Raw genomic sequence first — 18687 nt, forward strand, 5'->3', positions numbered from 1 at the left:
TTATTATGTAAAAGGTAAATTTAGAAACAAATGCTTACCCAGGAAAAAATTTAAATTAAAAGGCTGACCTTTATTTTTGAAGTCACTTAATGAAGTTGACTAATAGTCTAAGAAATCTGATTCTTGTGCTTCAGACTGGCTGAAAGCCTGTTTTTCCTTGTATTTATATCTGTGAGGACAGGCATTTTAAGGAGACCTTGACTAGATAAGCGTGGAGAGCAGGGAAAAAAGCTGCTCTAAGGCTCAAGCCGGACTGTCATTTAGAGGAACATGAATGGGAAACATTTTTTCTGCAGAACAGTGAGTGCTTTGGGCTCGGGGGAAGAAGGGCTGTGTTTAAATGTATTGAGCATAAAATGAAATGTTAATCACTTAGGTTTAATAAATCTGCAGCAATGATCTGTTTGAACCTGGTAAGAGGCCTGTAGTTAGCACGCCGCTATCTCAAACGCCTCTGGTCTTTTTCTTGCCTCTGTGTACAGATGTGGAAGCTGCAGAAACACGGCACAAACGAGCTGGCAGAAGAGACGTGGTGAAAAATGAGCACCAGCATGAGGGCAGTTTTCAGCTGAGAAGGCAGGAGGGCTTCCGAATTGCCAAAGGGCTTGGGGTAAATTTGGAGGTTGAATACGGTTGTACGTGTAGGTGCCCCATGTTATAGACCTGAAGATGCTCCCGTTCTGCAGAAAAAACATAAATCTCAAATTTTATTGTTGGGCAAGCTGTTTGTATGAGAAATTTCAAAAATTTGTGGTTTTCACTAGCAGAGAACTGATTCACATTTTACCTTCCTTCAAGAGGAGATTTAAAGTCTTTTATTTTTTTTTGGCCTTTCTCACCGCTGCACCGTGTATTTTGGCCATGGGGAGCCAGGAGAGACACCTGCCACATTTCTCAGCAGGGCAGTCAGTCCTGTTTCATTGCTCTCCTACCTTCTTCCCTAGTCAGCCTTCCCAGGCCTGTCTTGCAGTGAAAGTAAATTACAGAGGAAAGGGTCAGGTTCATGTCTTGCCTGGCTCCAGGGAACTTTGCAGGGCCGTTCACTGAAATCAGTGGGCTCTCAGCGCTTGGCATGGTTCAGTCCTTGCTACACCTACGCATCGATGGTGATCTTCAGGGACCAGGGCAGGCATTTTGTTTGCTTTGCCATATCACTAAATCTCATTTCAAATTTGTTGTGGGCTTCTTATTTCCGCCTGCTTGCTCGATCTCTCTTCTGTAGCTTATAGCCTTTTCCGCAGCTCTCCCCTTAATGCCGTTTTGATCTCCTTTTTGCTTCGAATTTATCAGTTCATCCAGTTACGGCTATGGGTTTCTCTCTTTTCTCTCCTCCCTCTTTAGTTTAGTAAGGGTGTTTTTGCCCCTCCAAGAGCATTTTTGTTCCTTTTGGCTGCACAGCGAAATCCTTTGATTCTGTGTGACAAACAGGAACACACATTTCCTCTCTCATCGAGATTAAAGACACCTGGCTACTCCAGCGATTCCTTCTTGGTAGAGCGTGGGGGAAGGCCTGTCTCATTGACTTCACCACCTTCACTAGATAGTTTGTCAGCTGAATTAGCTGTACAGACTGATTTTCAGCAGTAACAGCATGCGATAGCCCTCCTCATGAACTTCTGATGTATGCAAATCCTATGGTCTTTCTATTGCCAGGCATGACTACCTTGTGGTTTTGTGGTATCTGGAGCCATGGTGGACATATCTGAGATGGTTTTAAGCTCATCTCCTTGAGAAATGACTTCTGGACAAGGCAGTGGGGAGCTTTGTGCTAGCAGAAAAAAAAAAAAAAAAAAAAAAAAGAGTTGATAGATAGTTGATAGTTGATAGGCTCCAAAACAGAAGTTGGTAGATTATAATTAGCTGGGGCAGCAAGTGTATTGTGGGCAGCGCTGGGAGTTCCCCAAGTCTGAAAAATGAGGTGAAAACCTTTTTTTTTTTTTTTTTTTTTTACCTTTGTGGTGCTCAGCGGGATTTAAAGCTAAAATTGAAGGGCCTAGAAAAGAAAAATATGTGAGCATGCATATGAATGTTGAGAAAAAAATCCCTTAAAAAGGGAAAAACAATGAATTATTTGTGGGTATTGATACTGGTATTTATAAGCATTAGTATCTTTCTTCTCCCTTTCTCCCCAGTGGAAAGGTGTGGTTTTCTGTTTGGTTTGGTTTGGTTTTCCCTTATTCTTGAAAAAAAATCTAAAACAATCCATGGAAAATTTAGCCTAAAATTGGATACAAAGCTGGGACAGGGCAGGGTCAGGCTGGGTGTGAGGGAAAGGTTCTGCACCCAGAGGTGGTCGGGCATTGGGACAGGTCCCCAGGGCAGTGGTCACAGCACCGAGATGGTGGAGTTCAAGAAAGGTTGGGACAACGCTCCCAGACATAGGGTCTGGTTTTGGGTGGTCCTGTGTGGAGCCAGGAACTGGACCTGATGATCCTTGTGGGTCCCTTCCAGCTCGAGATATCCTATGGTTCTGTGAATCTCTGACTTTGGAACAGCCAACAGCTGCGTTAAGGTGGAAATATTTGTATGCCTGTGATTAGTGACTGCTGTCCTCGCTGTTCGTGTGTGGTTTTTGCTCTGGCCTCCTTCAGGGCTGTTCCTCAGGATGGTTTATGCTGCTGTCCCGTGTCGAGCTCTCTGCGGAGGAATGTGATGATTGAGCTTGGCTCGGGACACGGCTTGTCGGAGAAGTTTTTCTTCTGAGTACAAAATATGTTTTAAGCATTATTATTATGATTATGATCCTTGACAAAGATAGACTAGACAAAGCATAAACTCTGGATCCAAAAATACATTTAAGAGCTAGCCCAGACCATTTCTTACCTCACCCAGCAGCTATTTATGAGAACATTTTATATTGTTTCTAATTTTAAGCAATTAATAACAAGCACTAGCAGTTGAATACCCATTTATTAGATAGTTATCCCCTCCAGTTTTTCTGCACGTCTTCTTGCTGTCAAATATCTTTGCATCCAGCCAAAACCAACACGCTTGAAACAAGCGGTGTATATTTAACGCAGTGCATTTCCAGCTCTTGCTTTTAGTTTTTATTGTAAATAGAATAAAAGACGGTAACTGGACAAAGAGGAGAACTTGCTTGTGAAGAGGGCGGTGGGTTTTAAGTAAACTTCTTAATGCACGGCTTAGTCACAGGCTTTTTTCCTCCTTGTTATTGACGTAATTGCCTGTCAGTCTCATCTGATAGTAGAATTGCTGGGGGCATGGTGTCTTGGATCGTGTGGCAAAAACTGCTAGCTATTGACTTGTGTGCATGTGTGCTCTGCTCTCCGCTGAATTAAATGTCAGATATACTCAAGTGTGTGGGTGGGTGGGGGATATGTGATTTGGTTCTCTCTCGTTCCCTTGTCAAGAAGTACACTAATACAGCTAATGGAGATCCTCGAGCACAGAAGGAGAAGGGCATTCAATTGACAGCCACCTTCCAAACAGTCAAAAAAGATCGCTTCCTGCACTGGGGGATATAAGATATGAGAAGAAACTTCCAAAGCAGGGAATAATAAAGGCTATTGTGAAATTGCAGCTTGCAGTTTACAGTCTCCCTTTTTGCCTGGCTTTGCAAAAGGTTTATAAAACTAAAGGAAGGAGGTTTATGCCTGTGGAATTTTTAACCTTTAAAGATGCTATCTTTAGGTACAGATTTTATTCTGAGATGCTTGACACAAGAGGAAAAACTTGCTTTCTTCGCTGCTCCTGAAACAAAAGTTTCTGTTTTCGCTACTGCATCTATCACAGCACTTGTGCCTCTGGTTTTTACCATGTTTTGTGTCTGTCTATCATGTCCATACGGTCCTGTGGAAAACCCCAAATGACCTTTCTGATTTAAAGTATCAGAAAGCCACAAAAACAGGAGAAAGGGGAATTTTTGAATCCCTAAACCTCCAAGTCATAAAATCAAATCTTGCATCAAATCCTACCAGAGAAAAACCAACTGGTTCTGTTGGATTACCAGGAGTGCTGATTTTGTGGTTAACATCCACAGCTCTGCTGGAGCAGGGTGGCATCATCACCATTGCCAATGCAGGTTCTCGGGAGATCTTTGTTGGAAGATGATTGTGGTAGGGATTTTTTTGTTGTTGCTGTTTTCTAATACATATTTATATTATTCATTTTTTAACTGAGGAAGAGTTTTTTTCCTCACAAGCCAGTAGCTCCTTGGTGAAGCACATGAGCCTTTAATACACTGCATTTAGTCATAGTAGTTGGTTTTGTTTGCTTTTTTTTTTTAGTTCTACTGGGTGAATAACTACCAAAATTGTTGATAGGCACACTGGTTTATACCACTTCTAAATAATAGCTCTCTGAAGCAGTTTGTTATCTCTAAGTTTCTGGGTGAGTTTTGTTTTAGCTGCCATCCTCAGCCGTTACTAGCAGATATTTTTACTGTCCGTTTTTGTATCTAAGAATTTGTGAAACAAAATTGCTTCAGCTGACCTGTTGTTATTATTACAAACAATTTATTGGATCGTGTGATGCAAATAAAATAAATCTGATGCTGCAGTGACCTAGATACTCATTATTTATTTATGGGAATAAATATATTTAGCATGTATTTATACTGTTCTTCAATTCGAAATGCTGTAAACTCTCAGTTACTCAGACCTCTGCTGGGAAAATAGCATTATTGCCACCATTTTGCAGGTTAGGAAACCTCGGCAGGAAGACTTAAATAACTGCTGTAGGCTATGTAAGATATAATTATCAGAACTAGGATTAGATGTTGGGAGTCTCAAGTCCCAGCGTTGTGTTCAGCCGTCTTGCTCCTGGCTGATAAAATCTGTGGATAACAAAGACTGAGGAGGTAAGTAATGATAAGGACAGGATGCTCACACAAAGTGATTTGGTCATTTGATCATCTTGGCTACATTAAGTGTTTTACGTCTAGCCAAAAGCAGGAGACAGAAAATGCCGGCGTGCCTTGGAGAACAGAAGCTCTAGGGAAAGCTCGGGCGTCCTCGGGGTGAAATGTTCCTCCTGTGGGAGGAGGTCGAGTCAAAAGGAGGGTAGGGGACAGTGCAAAGCAGTACTCAGCTTTAAAAACAGAGAGGTAATGAATAGCTCCAGCAGGCAGATTTTTCTCCCTCTGGTCTTTAGGATTATTTGGTCGCACGTCAAGTGCAGAGAAGTCATAGTGATGATCTGAAGACTGTTGAGAAAACTGCAAGATGGAGCTGTTGGAAACATTTTCCTGCTATCAGAAGATTTGAAGGATGATTTTCTTCTAGCTCAGCGTCCCGTGATTTGTGTGCTGTTACTTGTTATTCTGCTGGAGAGTTTGGGCAGATGGTGTTTCCTCGGGTCCGAGGCACGGGTCTCTCCACCACATGCTTGTAGTTGTTCAAACTCTCCAACTTCTGTTCTTGATTAACATTTACTACAACACTGCTCTCTTCCTCCCGACATTCATCTCAGAATAGGAGTGTAACAATGCTCTCTTAACACAGAGGAGGCTTGGCAGGAGCTTGTCCTGGTGACTGCAGAGCACGGGCACACTGCAGGGACCTCACTCCCAACACCTCTTTGCTTTTCAATCTTTCAGGCACGCTCTCGAGTTCCCTTTGAGAAGCAGCCGCCCTTCACCGAGATGTCACGGCACCACAGCCGGTTTGAAAGAGATTATCGGGCCGGGTGGGATCGCCGGGACTGGAGCTCCAACGGCAACCACGTCGGCAGCACCAACTGCAGCAGCGCCGCCAGCACCACCAGCACCAACCGCCCCGGGCTGCTGCCCCTGCCCATCGTCCCCTCCCGGCTCCCCACCCCAGCCACCGCCGCCTGCACCACGGGCAACAGCGACGTGATCACGAGCCTGGTGGCCAACTCGTCTCCGGCTTCGACGACCAAAGTAAGAATTTAGCTTTTTTATACGTTCCTTATTTATTTTATTTTATTTTATTTTTTTCTGGGGATGACGTCTTGAGGGGATGTTAGAGGTGGAGCATCATCCGTCCCTTTGCAAAATCTGCGTTCGCAGCACAGCAAAGAACAGGAGAAAATGTTTTCCTGGGCAGTGTCTGCCTTTTTATCATTTTGTGCATTGTGCACGCACTTGAACAGGACATCTTTGCTCTGAGACTTAGGGTTTTCATGTTCCTGAGAGGCCCAGGGCTGAGCAGAGCAAACTCCCCTTTTCTTCTAGCACTGCCTACATTTGGGCTCTCCATCGCTTTTCCTGGAGCCTGTGGTTCCCATTTTTGCTTTTGAGAATGCCCTCATTGTCTGGTTACCAAGGCAGGGCTGTGGTTGACAACAGGTGGATGTGGTTTTCATCCAGAAGGTGCAGAAAATGGGCAAAGGGCATAATTTTGGCCAAATGGTGTCTTTTTCTTTTCTTTAGTTGGTACTTTCATATGAGATTTACAAAGCCTCATTCTTAGTGCAGATTAGAGTGTAACAGTGGAACTGTTAAAACCAGGCTCTCTCTTTTGTACAGAAATGCACACTAAGAAGGAAAAAAAATGTTAAGCAGCTAAGAATTGAAATCACTAGTAAATCATTGAGGCATTTTGTTCTAATATATAACTGGGGAGAGGGGACAGCTTTTTATTTTTTCTTCTTCTTCTTTTCTTCTTCCTTCTCTCTTTTTTTTTTTTTTGTTTTTTTTTTCAAGCCACCACAAACATTTAGCTCTTTTAAATCTGCAAAGAACAAGTTGTTATTCCAGTTAGAAACTTAGGGTTTCTTTCTGCATGCAAATTCAGGTAGAACAGCTGGGGAATAGAAAACCCTGGCAAATTGTAAAGGTGACCACAGCATTAGCAAAGTGAGCCAGAAGCACTGCTGGTTTTCTTTTTATGATATTTAACATTTTCTTTCAACTTGGTTTCATTTTAATAACTGCAAGTGCCAAATGCAGCAGACACAGACAGGGGAAAGGAGACAATAAAGTTATTTAAAGCCAAGAGCAAGCTGAAATTTTACTGCAGTACCATTATTATATTGATTTTTTTTTCTTCACACTGTAGAAAAACAAGGTCAATGCTGCAGAAGGAAACATTAGGCTAAAGTTTACAGTGTATTTGGTTTTAAAAATTTTCCATGGTGTCTTCAAATAATTTTCATTTGAAAGAAGCCAATCTGATCAAAACATATTTAGAGTGCTCCAGATGCTATCCACAGATAGACACATTTCAATCATGCTTTTTCTGGAGAAGATTGAGGCAATTTTGGAGCCAAAGCAGTCATTTCATTTATCATGACCTTTGTTCCTGGGTCTGCTCAGAGTCCAACTATTGTCTGAAGCTGATCAGCCCTTCTCCCAGATGTTCAAAACCATTTTGAAGCACAGCAGTGCCAGTAAACCATGTGTTTACTGGGGGAGAGGAGGCAGGAACTGCAAGTTAAATGCCTTTTGATCATATGTTCAATGTGAACTGTTTTCTAAATTACCTTATTAGGCAATTTTCTGATTACTTTCATTAGTACGAATGTTTTGGCATGAATAGATCAAAAGCAATAAACAGGCAAGAATGGAGGTAGCATGGGACACTTTTTGTTCAGAGAACTGTTAATCAGCTGTGTAATCTCCCATAAAATTAATGTGCAAAAATGCCTACCGTCCTTGCCCCAGCCTCTTCTGCCGAGAATCAGCTGAGCAGCTCTGAAAATTCAAAATGGCATGTACTGAAAGAAAAAGACTTTTAAAGAGAAGGGAGGGAGGATCAACAGAGATGTAAGGGTATAGTGTATAGCGAGATTCCAACTAATGATGTGGAACGGTGTCAGGAAAAAAATATCAGGTGCTCGTACATACTGATGCTCACCCCACCTGACTCCATCTCTCTCCCTGACACACAGCCGAGGTTAGCACTTGTGGTTAGCCGTGTCCCCAGCCAGTGCCTTTCTCTTGTAGAATCCAGCTAATGGTTAACCATAAAAAACAAGGTCTGTATAATGAGGAAATCACAAGTCGGGAAAGAAATGTGGTTGCTTGGTATATTTAAAAAAATAGGAATGTGCCAAATCGTCTTGAGCTGGGGAGAGCTCAGTCTGCCATCTGTAGCCTTCTTGTTAATGTGTTTATGGGGTACCAGCTCACAGAGGGCCAGTGGCATCTTAAGATGAATTTCTCGGTTCTGTTTTGTGGTTGGAAGCAGGATATTTGATAGCCTAGTTAGAGCCTTCCTCTTCTGTGATAGTCTAAGGGTATGGGTACAGCCAGTGATATTCCTCCAGCCTGAGGACAGAGAGGCCTCTCTGCTTCCTCCAGTTACCAGCTTTGACTTTAGTGCATCTCCTGAGCTGGTTTGAAGAACTCAAAAAGCACAAAGGCCCAACCTTTTGTTTTGTATTCCTGCTGTTTCATTATCTTCCCAGTTACAACTTGATTCATTTTTTAATAAATCATTTAATCTGGCTTCAGACTTTGATCCTTGATTCCTCTAGTTTCCTGCAGTGTACCAGTTTTAGTAGCCTCCAAAATGACTCTGTATCTTTTGCATCCCCTCCGATTCTTATCCGCCTTTGAAAATCTGGATACCAAAACCATACGCAACATTTCAGCATCATACTCACTCTTCCCTCTTACATAGGTAAAACCGCTCCCTTCCTCTGTTCCCATGCATACAGAGCTAATAATAATTGTTCCAGGCTTTTTCACCAAGATGCTAGATGCACATAGCATTTTTCACTTGGGCCCTTACACTTCCAGAGTAACTGCAGCTGTGGGTACAGTTATGTGTTCTTCCTTTTCCTACATGTATAACTTCACCATTTGTTGCATGAAAACTCATCATTTCACGCAAAAGCGTTATTCTCCTTACTTTCCATCCCTTTAATATTTCTACAACCCACAAATTTATCAGTGTTTTGCCAATTTACTTCCGGATCGGTTGCAAAGTTGAATACCATTTGGCTTAGTATCAGCAGTTATTGTCTCGTGTTGAAACATTTCCCGTTGGGAGGTAAAATCTTAGAAAAAAAAAATAAATCAGTTTACCAGTTCTTAACTCATTGACCACCACTGCTGTCAATTGCAAAGTCTTTAATCCAAAACATTGCACAGTGCTAAGTCAATAGTTATTAAAAATACATATACATGCCATCATCCTCCATTAGTTGTTATCAAGCAGAGTCATGATCTTGTCAAAAATTGAAGGGAAGTCGTTTTGACAAGAGCCCTGTCTACTGATACCTCTATTGGCAGGCATTGGTGGTATTCCTGCCCTTCACCTCCTGATGGACTGAATCCTAAAATGACAAATTCAGAAAGGAGGAAAAGCTTTCTTTTCTCTCCAACTGGACTGCGAAGCTGCCTGTGTTGATGATGGAATTGCTCTGGGAATTTATAGATAAATAGCTTTAAGGACCACTAGACTATCTAATCTGGCTGAACCATTTGGTCTTTAAATTATCATGGAAATGTATGTAAGATTAAAGACTTCACCCCGAGTTATGAGATATGAATGGAAAAAGCATTGGAAGGGAGAGAAAAAATTGATCAAATTAACTGTTGGAGAGAGGTGAAACTGTCTTCAGAAGGAAGCTTAAGATATGTGTAATGCCAATGATGAGGGGGTTGGGCTTCGTCTCTGTTTTTATGCTTCTGGAAGAGCTTTTTACGTCTTTCTGTGGAGGGCTTTAGAAGGATTTTATTACTAATTATTAATGTGTAGGAGAACTTTAGAACTAATTATACTTTGCAGACCTTTGAAATTTATTCTCAAAGCGTACCTGTAACCTTCTTACCACAGATGCTTTGGTACAAATCACACTTAGTGGATCTGCCACGTTTAAGTACTTACGGATGTTTGGTCTGAGTTATTTAAACAAAAAGAAATATCTGTATTTTCGTAAGCCTTAATTTTTGCTGAGCAAAATAAAGACGATACTTTGCACTGCTGTAACCTATTTCACTGGAGGCTGCCAGGAGAGGTGAGAAAAAGTATTTAAACCTCAACGACATACGAAGAGTTCAATGCTGCACTTCCCATCAGGGAAACTGAGACACTAGGAGGTTTTGACCATCATTTTTTCTGCTCATTCTGTGCCACCATGGGCAAGGTTCCAGCTCTTTTAACTCAGCTTGGCTTTTCCTCCTTGGTGCTGTGCGGAAAGCCACTGATGGGCACCCAGGGGTCAGCGCAGTTTGACGAGACGAGCCCTTCACTGCAGATCTGCCTCAGCTCCTCGAATGCCTGAAGCAGTCAGTAGGAGAAATGCAGAATTTCCTGCCATTAAACCGCTGCCTTTGCATCAGTCCTTAGTACCCTGAGCCCTGTCACATATGACGATGGAGTTCAGGTTTGGGTTTGTCCCTGTGTGGTGGTTTTCCCAGTTTTGTTTTTTTTTGTTGTTGTTGTTTTTTTTTTCCTGCAGTGAGGTTATTTGTGGGTAGAAGGAAGCTATCAAAGAAATCCATATAAGACTGCAGCACTGCTTAAGATATTGGCAACAAAACACTCTACAATTCATTTAAGGATGCTGCACACCATTCCAGCTATGTTTTCCGTTCATCTCAGCATCTTCATTCTTTGTTGCTTTTCCGAATTACTTTGCGAGTTACTTGTACAATTTTCTCCATCAAAGCTCCTGTATCACAGCTTCAATTTAGAAGTGTTGTCATGGGCTGTAATTTGAAATTTTATTACCAAGAGATTTTTTGGTTATAGAACATTTACTTTTATCATCTCTATATTATTTTTAAATGCCTGAAAAGATTGATACATCAACAGAATCTGTGCAACACCAGGCGAGATCTAATTTTTTTTTCAACCTTAATTTTAAAAACCCTTTGCTTGGAACATAAATTGATTCTTAAGCCTCCACACACTTAATGATTTGTTATTCTCAAGGTTAAACCTATGACAAATCTTATAAAAATGCCAGTCTTCAGTTTTGATAAGATTTTCTCCAGCCGAGCTCAGGGATAACTATATAGTCTTAAGTCTTTAAATAGCATAACTGAGATGTGATGCTGGCCTCCTGTACTTACAGCACTCTCATGCCATTTAAGGCACGCGTGGTGTTGCTGCCATAGTTTTGATCCCACTGTGGTTAGCCGCTGTTCTGATGTGGGAGAGAAGACAGAGATGCTAAAGCATTTATTCACCTCTCTGGCAAGGCAGGCAAAGGATTGCAGGGGGAAAATCGCCCCCACTGCCTTTGTCTCTGTGCATCACTGCAACTAAATCGCATTAAAAAGATGCGTGGGGAGGGGAAAAAAAAATCTTATGGTAAAGGAAAAACAAGTCAGTACGGCTGAGGAATGCACAGTAAAGAGGAATGAAGTGGAACAGCCCAGAAGTAAAATGTTCTACGTTTCTTTCCCTGAAGGTCCAAAAAATTTAGCTCCCTCCATGGCAGTCTGTCACTTGCAGACGGTTTGCTGTGCGTCGCGGAATTTATATTGTCTGTTTTCTTTCTCTCACTTCTGAGGTGATGATTTGCTAAGCTGGTGTATGGCTTCCACAAATATTTAAAATATTGATTAAGCAGAGGAAAAATAAACACGCATTGTTTTTCAAGTTACGCCTTATGTTGTACATGACTAATTACATACAACAATTTGCTCTGTAACGGTAACTGAAATTTATGTACTCTTTTTATTATAAAATATAAGAGGCTTGCATAAGGAGAGAGATTATAAATATTGGAATACAACAGTTGCTAGAAAACAGTCAAAACATGCACTGATGAAGTATATAGGATTTGCTGTTCCAGCTTCCCTGTGCAAAGCTACTCTACCGGTCCCCTGAGGGCTTGTATTGATAGTTGGCATATTTTTGTCACCATTTCAGATAGTAGCCTGTCAATTCTTTGATCTGGACATGATGCAGCAGTCCAGACCAAGTGCAGTAATGGCAAAAGCCGTGTTACAGACCTGTCTGATTCTTTTGGCAAATTACTGTGATGCTAAGTGAGGTTTCAGTACCTGGATGTCAAAAAGTGCAACTGATTTTTTTGATATTTTTTTTTTCCAGGAAGGTATTTTTACCTGTGAATAAATTTTTAAAATACAGTAATGTGAGTTTTCAGGGTCTTTGAGATGCAAGCCCTTTCCCACCTAAGCAGAGACATCTACATGAAGCTCTAATTATGACAGATTATTACATAAATATAGGAAAGCAGAGGAGTGCCCCAGAGGAAATAACACACAATGGTTTGTAGCAGAAGATAAGGACAGGTTTTCTCTGGCACCCAAATCATATTCTAGGTTTTCTAGCTTTGAAAGTTCAATAAACTTTGTGTAATTTACCTTTTGGGGTGACTGGAGTGCAGTTGCCAGACCGTGCCTCCTGTAAGAGGTCTGCAGGCAAGGAAAGACACCCAAAGTGCACACTGTTGGCGATAGCAGTGCACCATTGCACCAGCCCAGCCAGGGCAAATACAGCAGAGTGCACCCAAAAATATTACTGTATTATCCTCCTGGTATCCCCTCAAAAGTCTGAGAGGTCCTTTAGAGAGATGTGCCAGGAAGAAGTAATGCCGAGATTTGACCCTTCAGTCCCAAGAGACCTTTTTCTTTGCCGATTACAAATTGACCAACAATGTCTATAGATTGAACTCTATGATAACTTCTGCTAAACTAATTGTATTTAGCTAATATGACAATGACACAACAGCTGAGAGGTAATTGTGCCACCAAGGGACAAGAGAGCAAGGTGAGAGCAGTGGTGGGTTCCAAAACTGACGTGTTGAAGGTCTTGGTGCAGAGGAACCAATTCTGACATCTCAACAGCCTGGAGAGATGCTTTGGGCAGTTTTCAGGCTCCTCTGTAGAAAGCTGTTCCTAATGATCTGTGGCCCTAGAGAGGGCTTAAATTGTGCTGATGGTCTGTCACATCTTCTTATCATCCTATTTTAATATTTCTTCTCATGTGGATTTTTACATATTTTTGATAGTGTAGAAATTAAGATGTACAAAATGTGGCTTTAGTTTGTCAACTTTTGTGGGTACTTTATTGGACTGAAATTGGTCTGAAAGCCCTGGCATGCTAATTAATCTGTAAAGTCATAAAAAGCTGCTTGGATTTTTTTGACTTGCAATGTGTTTATCATCTGTTGAAAGAGCTAAGAGGTCTGGCCAGTTTCTAGTCCCAGTTCCATTTGAAGATGAAAGGCAGCATGTTTGAAACACTAATTGACATAGCCAAGTACTTACAAGGTCACAAACATGACAGCTTTGGATAAAGAAAAAGGAGTATTTCTAGGCTTTGGCACTTTGATCAAAAAGTATCTTGACTTCTAAAAGGGATAAATATCAGTAATAACAGTAACCTAAGCAAAATGTGTGTTGGCTAGGATTTAAGAGCTTGATTCTTTGAAATGATTTACAGTTCATTTTATTTTCTTATTTTTTCTCATCATTACATCCTTAGCATATGTATTAGTTGCAGATTATCCATTAAAAATTCAGCAGAATACGTATGTCTGTGCGTTTCATTAGAAAATTTGTTCCAGCCTCCTGTCAGGCAGAAAATCCTGCCTGTGAGCTTCCTTGCCTGTGATCTGATGTTGATTACTTGAAGTTTTATTGTCCAAGGAGCATTACTTCTGAAGGAGGGCAGGTTATCTGCATTGTAAATGCATAAAATCATAAGGTTGGTTGCTGTCATTTAGGAACGTACTGCTGTTGTCGCCGTCAAACGTAGCTACAAAAAGAATTTTATGAGGAATCATTTGGCTGTTTCCTATTATTTTTGCTGTCAATGAGTAACTTGGTCAGGAAGGCCCTGCAAATTATTTTCAAGACAGCTGATCTAGGTAATTTCTGATTTTGGCATTGCATGAAGAGGACGACGTCAAAGGAAGCTTTGAGGGAGGGGATGAGTGGATTAAGGTCTATGGTGGTACAGGGAAGCCAAATGCAAACTGTTTGCAGAAGGCTGCAGGGGCGGTTGGGTGGGATGTCTTCCTACCATAATTTTTGTTAACAGTAACATAAAAGTGGTGGTCATTTTTTAAAACACAGTTTTACTGCCTATCAGAAGGAGAATAAACTACCAAAGAGATCATATTTTCATGCTGGCATTGGTTTCCTCGAATTGCTGGTTGGTTTGGACTCTTCAGTTTAGAACTCACTTGCGAAATAAATGAACCAAATTAACAGGGAGGAAGGGAAGGAAGGAAGGAAGGAAGGAAGGAAGGAAGGAAGGAAGGAAGGAAGGAAGGAAGGAAGGAAGGAAGGAAGGAAGGAAGGAAGGAAGGAAGGAAGGAAGGAAGGAAGGAAGGAAGGAAGGAAGGAAGGAAGGGGAAAAAAAAAAGAAGAAAAAAAAAAAGAAAAAGGAAAAGAAAACTGAGCCAAGCTTCACTTCTCCATGTCATTTGGTCCTTGAGTTCTTGCTTGATACCACAGTTGTCTATGAAGCTGATGGACATAAAAATAAATTTGGCCCAGGGAGTGATAAACAGTACATTAACCTCTGCTCTCTGGCTCCTTTTGCTGCTCAACGTTACACCTGCAAATGCTGGACACAGGCTGATGCTCTCTGGGCATACCAGGAAGCACTGATCAGCCAGAGCTGACACTCCAAATTGACATTAAAGCAGCACCACTGCCCTTTCTACAATCCTGAAAATCCTCTTGACAGAGTGCCCAGGCCTTTAAGAGGACCACGAGGATCTTGTGACTCGATGGCAAGAAGCATAGGCCGCCTGTGCTGTTTCTCTTGAAGCAATGCCAGGAGTCACGTTGCATCAGCGATGCTGAGCTGCTCGCCATCCCATCCGAACAATGCACACAAGGTGCAGATATCTTCTGCATAAATGGAAATGCAGTGACTCACTATCTTGTGAGTGGGCACAACACTGGCTTTATTGTCGATGCCTGCAGAGCTCTGCAGGGGAGACCACGGAAGGAATTCCTCACGCTTTTTTCCAACTCCAGTTTCTCCTTCTAGAAGCAGCTCTGACGGAGATAAGTATTCAACCATTACTTTGAAAAGCAGCATGTAGAAGAAGGATAAACTTACAAGTGCCCAAGTTATTTTGGGTGATTTTCCCTTGGAATTTGAAGCATTACTAAGTGCCTGTGTGCTGGTTAACTGCTGTAACACTTCTTGGATGAGATGGGCACTTTTCAGCAAACCAAATGCACATTTTATTTTGTTTTGGAGGAATTGACTGTCCTGGAATCCTCCCAGAAGTCAGTCTGCCTCTTCTGTTTCAGTTGCTCTGTGCTCCTGTCAAGCTGAAATAGATGTGGTTGTTACCCACTACAATTTAGCATATCCAAACTGATTCACTTTGGAAAACAAAGCCTGTAGAAGTTCTGCTGAGAAATATATGTTGTCTGTAAGTGGTGTTTGTGTGTAAAGTGATATGCACCCACTGTATAAATAATGAATAATAACTGGTAATAAATTCTTCATATTGTAGCGTTATTTCTTACTGTTTATGATCCCGGGTCTTTTATGGTAATCCCAAAACAAAGCACTGAAAAGCATGTGAATAATATTTACTACCGCTAAGTTGTTACACAAACATGTCAAGAAAGAGAAGCTTTTTTGGCTGTATAATTTGAATGCTTAAGACTATATACTGTTTATATGATAATATTATATATAATTAAAGTTATCCTTTCATCCCAAAGGAACTCAATGTGTTGTACAAAGTCCATGCATTCAAAGCCGCTGAAGTAATGCTTCAAGGTACGTTTGTCAGCCAGCAAGTGGAATACTCCCAAAGAGCAATGCTGGGCATAATTTGACCACGTGTTCCCCTGCAAATCCATATTCTTTTTAAGAAGTACCAGTCTTTGTAAGACGAGCTGTGTGGTACAACAAGACCCCGCAGTGCCCCCAGAAGGATCTAGTTGCTCATCAGCGACAGCCTCCTGGTGGCTCAGGAATTTTTTACCAGGTGTACGAGGCCAAGCAGGCACAGCTGGGGGCCTCCTTGCCTGAGGGCAGGAAAATCCTGCCTGAGCTCAAAGGAGCAATGCAGGTGTATGGGAGCAGGGAGGATCACAGAAGTTGAAGTCACTGAGGTTGCAAGGGGCCTCTGGAGGCCTCTGAGTCCAACCCCCTATGGTTGGACCTTGTCTGGTCAAACCCAAGTGTGCTCCAGCAGGGCCACATAAAACTACTTGCCCAGGACCGTATCCAGATGGCTTTTGAAGATCTCCCATGAGGTAGTAGACTCCATAATGTCTCTAGGCAACTTATACCAGAGGTCCATCACCTATACAGTAAAGAAGTGCTTTCTTGGTGTCCAGACAGAACCTCCTGTTCTGTCTTCTCCAGGCTGAAGAGTCCCAGCTCTCCCACCCTTCTCTTATATGAGAGGCGAGGCTATTCGAGTGGCATTTAGAAAAAACATTGCTTTGCTGTGCAGGTTTGGAATGAGGAGAACCTAAACTCAGCAAGCATTAAAATTGCCAGGGGCTGTTAAGAACAGTTAAGAACAGTAAAGGATGAGCAATGGACTTGCAGACTGCTTAAGTCAACTGGACATACACAAGTCCATGGACCAGACAGGAAGCATCAAGGAGTACTGAGGGTGACAGATGAGCTGATGTGACTTTGAAGCCACTCACAGTCATCCTTGATTGAATAAAAGAACCCCTGGTTCTTTTATTTAGTGTAACTTTAGCAAGATTTTGACAGTCACACACAGTATTATTTTAACTAATGTGGAGGGATGCATACTGCATGGGTTCACTGTGAGATACGTGAATAACTAGCTGGACCACCAGGGTCAGAGAGAGTAGAGGGCAACTGTTCAGAGTCCCACTGGTACTGGGATGAGTAGTCAGTATAGGGACTGATAGCGTTTAATATCTTTATTTATTATGTGGACATTGCAATGAATACACAAATAACAAATTGAATGAAGCAGTACATATGCTAGAGGGTAGAGCTACTGTTCGAAACGACCAAGATGAAAAAATGGCCTGCTATTAACCTCATGAAGCTCAGCAGACAAACACAAAGCCTTGCCACCTGGGATGAAATAATCCCATGCAGCTGTGAAAGCCGAACAGCAAATGGGTAGAAAGCAGCTTTGCAGAAAAGGACCTAGTTGAGAGCATGTTTAAAATGAGTTAGTACAGTGCAGTGGAGGCCAGCCAGACGATGGGATGTATTAGCAAGAGAATGGCCAACAGTTCAAGCAAAGTTCATTCCCTGTCTGTCACTTCCGTGACTATATCTCAAGGAGCACATCCAGTTTGGGGCTTCCGAGTGCAAGACAGACACAGACGTACTGGAGCATGTGCAATGGAGAGCCACCAAAATGGTTTGGGGACTGGAGCACAAGACATAGGAGAAGCTGAGAGGTGGGTCTGCTGAGCACAGAGAAGAAAAGGCTTGGGGGAGAAGGGAGGGGTGACTCCTCCATATGCCTTTCTAATGGGATAGAGTAAGATGCATGAGCCAGGTTGTTCTCAGATTTGCATATGAAAGAAAAACCAGCAATGAGCAGAAATTATACCAAGGGAAATGCAGATTGCACATAAGGAGAAATAATTCCCAATGCAGGGTCCAAAACGGGAGCAAGGGCCCAGAGCAACTGCAGGATCGTACACTGCTCACTCACTGCTCGACATGACCAGGGGCACAGTGACCTTACATCAAAGTTGGCCTTGTTTAGAGCAGGATTGAACCAGCTAATCTGCAGATGTCTTTTCTAAGCAAAATCATACTATGATGCAATCCTGATACTGTCCTAGAACTGAACCCTCATTTAAATATACTTCACAAAGCAGAGGTGTTGTCAGTTTGCCTTAAAACAATACCCAGAATCCTCCTCAGCTGATAAATGCTAAAACTTTGGATTTATTTTGGGTCTTCTAAGCCTACCTCTGTGTTGGCATAGTCATCACGGTTTTGTTTCTGAACAGCTTGTTTCCTTTAGAATTCCTACCTCATGCTGGGATGGAGTAAGACTGAATAATTTATCTTCCTTTTCCTCAAAAGCAAAGCAATAGTTATACCCCACATAGATTCACAACATTATTCTGCTTCTAAGCTTCTATTAATTATCTTTATCATCCCTGCTTCTAAAGGTCTAGCATTTATCTTTGCAAAGTTCGTCAAGTTGGATGATGGAGGAAAAATTGTGTATTTAATCCTGATATTGCTCATGAAGTTTTAAATTCCATATGATAAATGGTTTTTTTTCCACCGCTTGCAATAATTCTTTTGGTAGTTTTCAGGTGACCTAAGTATCTGATGTGTAGAACTGATGGCTTTTAAGGTCATTGTGCACATGTGTAATTATCTCAGTCGTGCTGCTTCTTTAAGAATACACGTGTATAGCATTTTTGAAGATACGAATTACAGACACTTTGTTTGCCACACACAAAGCTGTTGTTCACCTTGTTTTCTCAGCCTGCCTGGAAGTATGACCTGCTTTACAGTAATGTTTAGCTTGGGGATGGGGCAGGATAACGCCGTTTCAGTGTTTTTCAGATGTCATCTAAGCTCTGGATTTTGCAGCCATCTCAAGAAAAAAATGGTCAAGTCTTTCTATAGATTTATCTGTATTTCCATCTTCACATTGTGCAGATAATTCCTCAGTTTTTGTGTAAATTGCCATTGTTTCCATCATCGCTTGCTTTGTAAAGTGGCAGGGCAACAAAAGCTCAGTGTCAATGTTCTGCACATAGTGGAGCACCCTCAGTGAAATGAACCGGGTGGAGTGGACTAGGGCTCAGGCTTTTAAAATAACCAGAAGTAAAAGAGTAGAACAAGACACTCATAAATTCATCCAGATAGATTGAGGCTG

At 41.7% G+C, this 18687-nt stretch overlaps 1 protein-coding gene across 9 annotated transcripts in view; it reads left to right on the forward strand.

The window, feature by feature from the left end:
* The window catches only part of KLHL29 (kelch like family member 29), a 387462-nt gene that overhangs the window by 137398 nt on the left and 231377 nt on the right, over positions 1-18687 (forward strand). For all 9 annotated transcript variants that reach the window (XM_072036502.1, XM_072036500.1, XM_072036498.1 and 6 more), the window contains one exon: positions 5558-5863. In XM_072036502.1, coding sequence (XP_071892603.1) covers positions 5603-5863 — 261 coding nt within the window. In that variant the 5' untranslated portion in view covers positions 5558-5602. The remainder of the gene's footprint in view (positions 1-5557; positions 5864-18687) is intronic.

Source organism: Anas platyrhynchos, chromosome 3, assembly GCF_047663525.1.
Source record: "Anas platyrhynchos isolate ZD024472 breed Pekin duck chromosome 3, IASCAAS_PekinDuck_T2T, whole genome shotgun sequence".
NCBI classification, from domain to species: domain Eukaryota; kingdom Metazoa; phylum Chordata; class Aves; order Anseriformes; family Anatidae; genus Anas; species Anas platyrhynchos.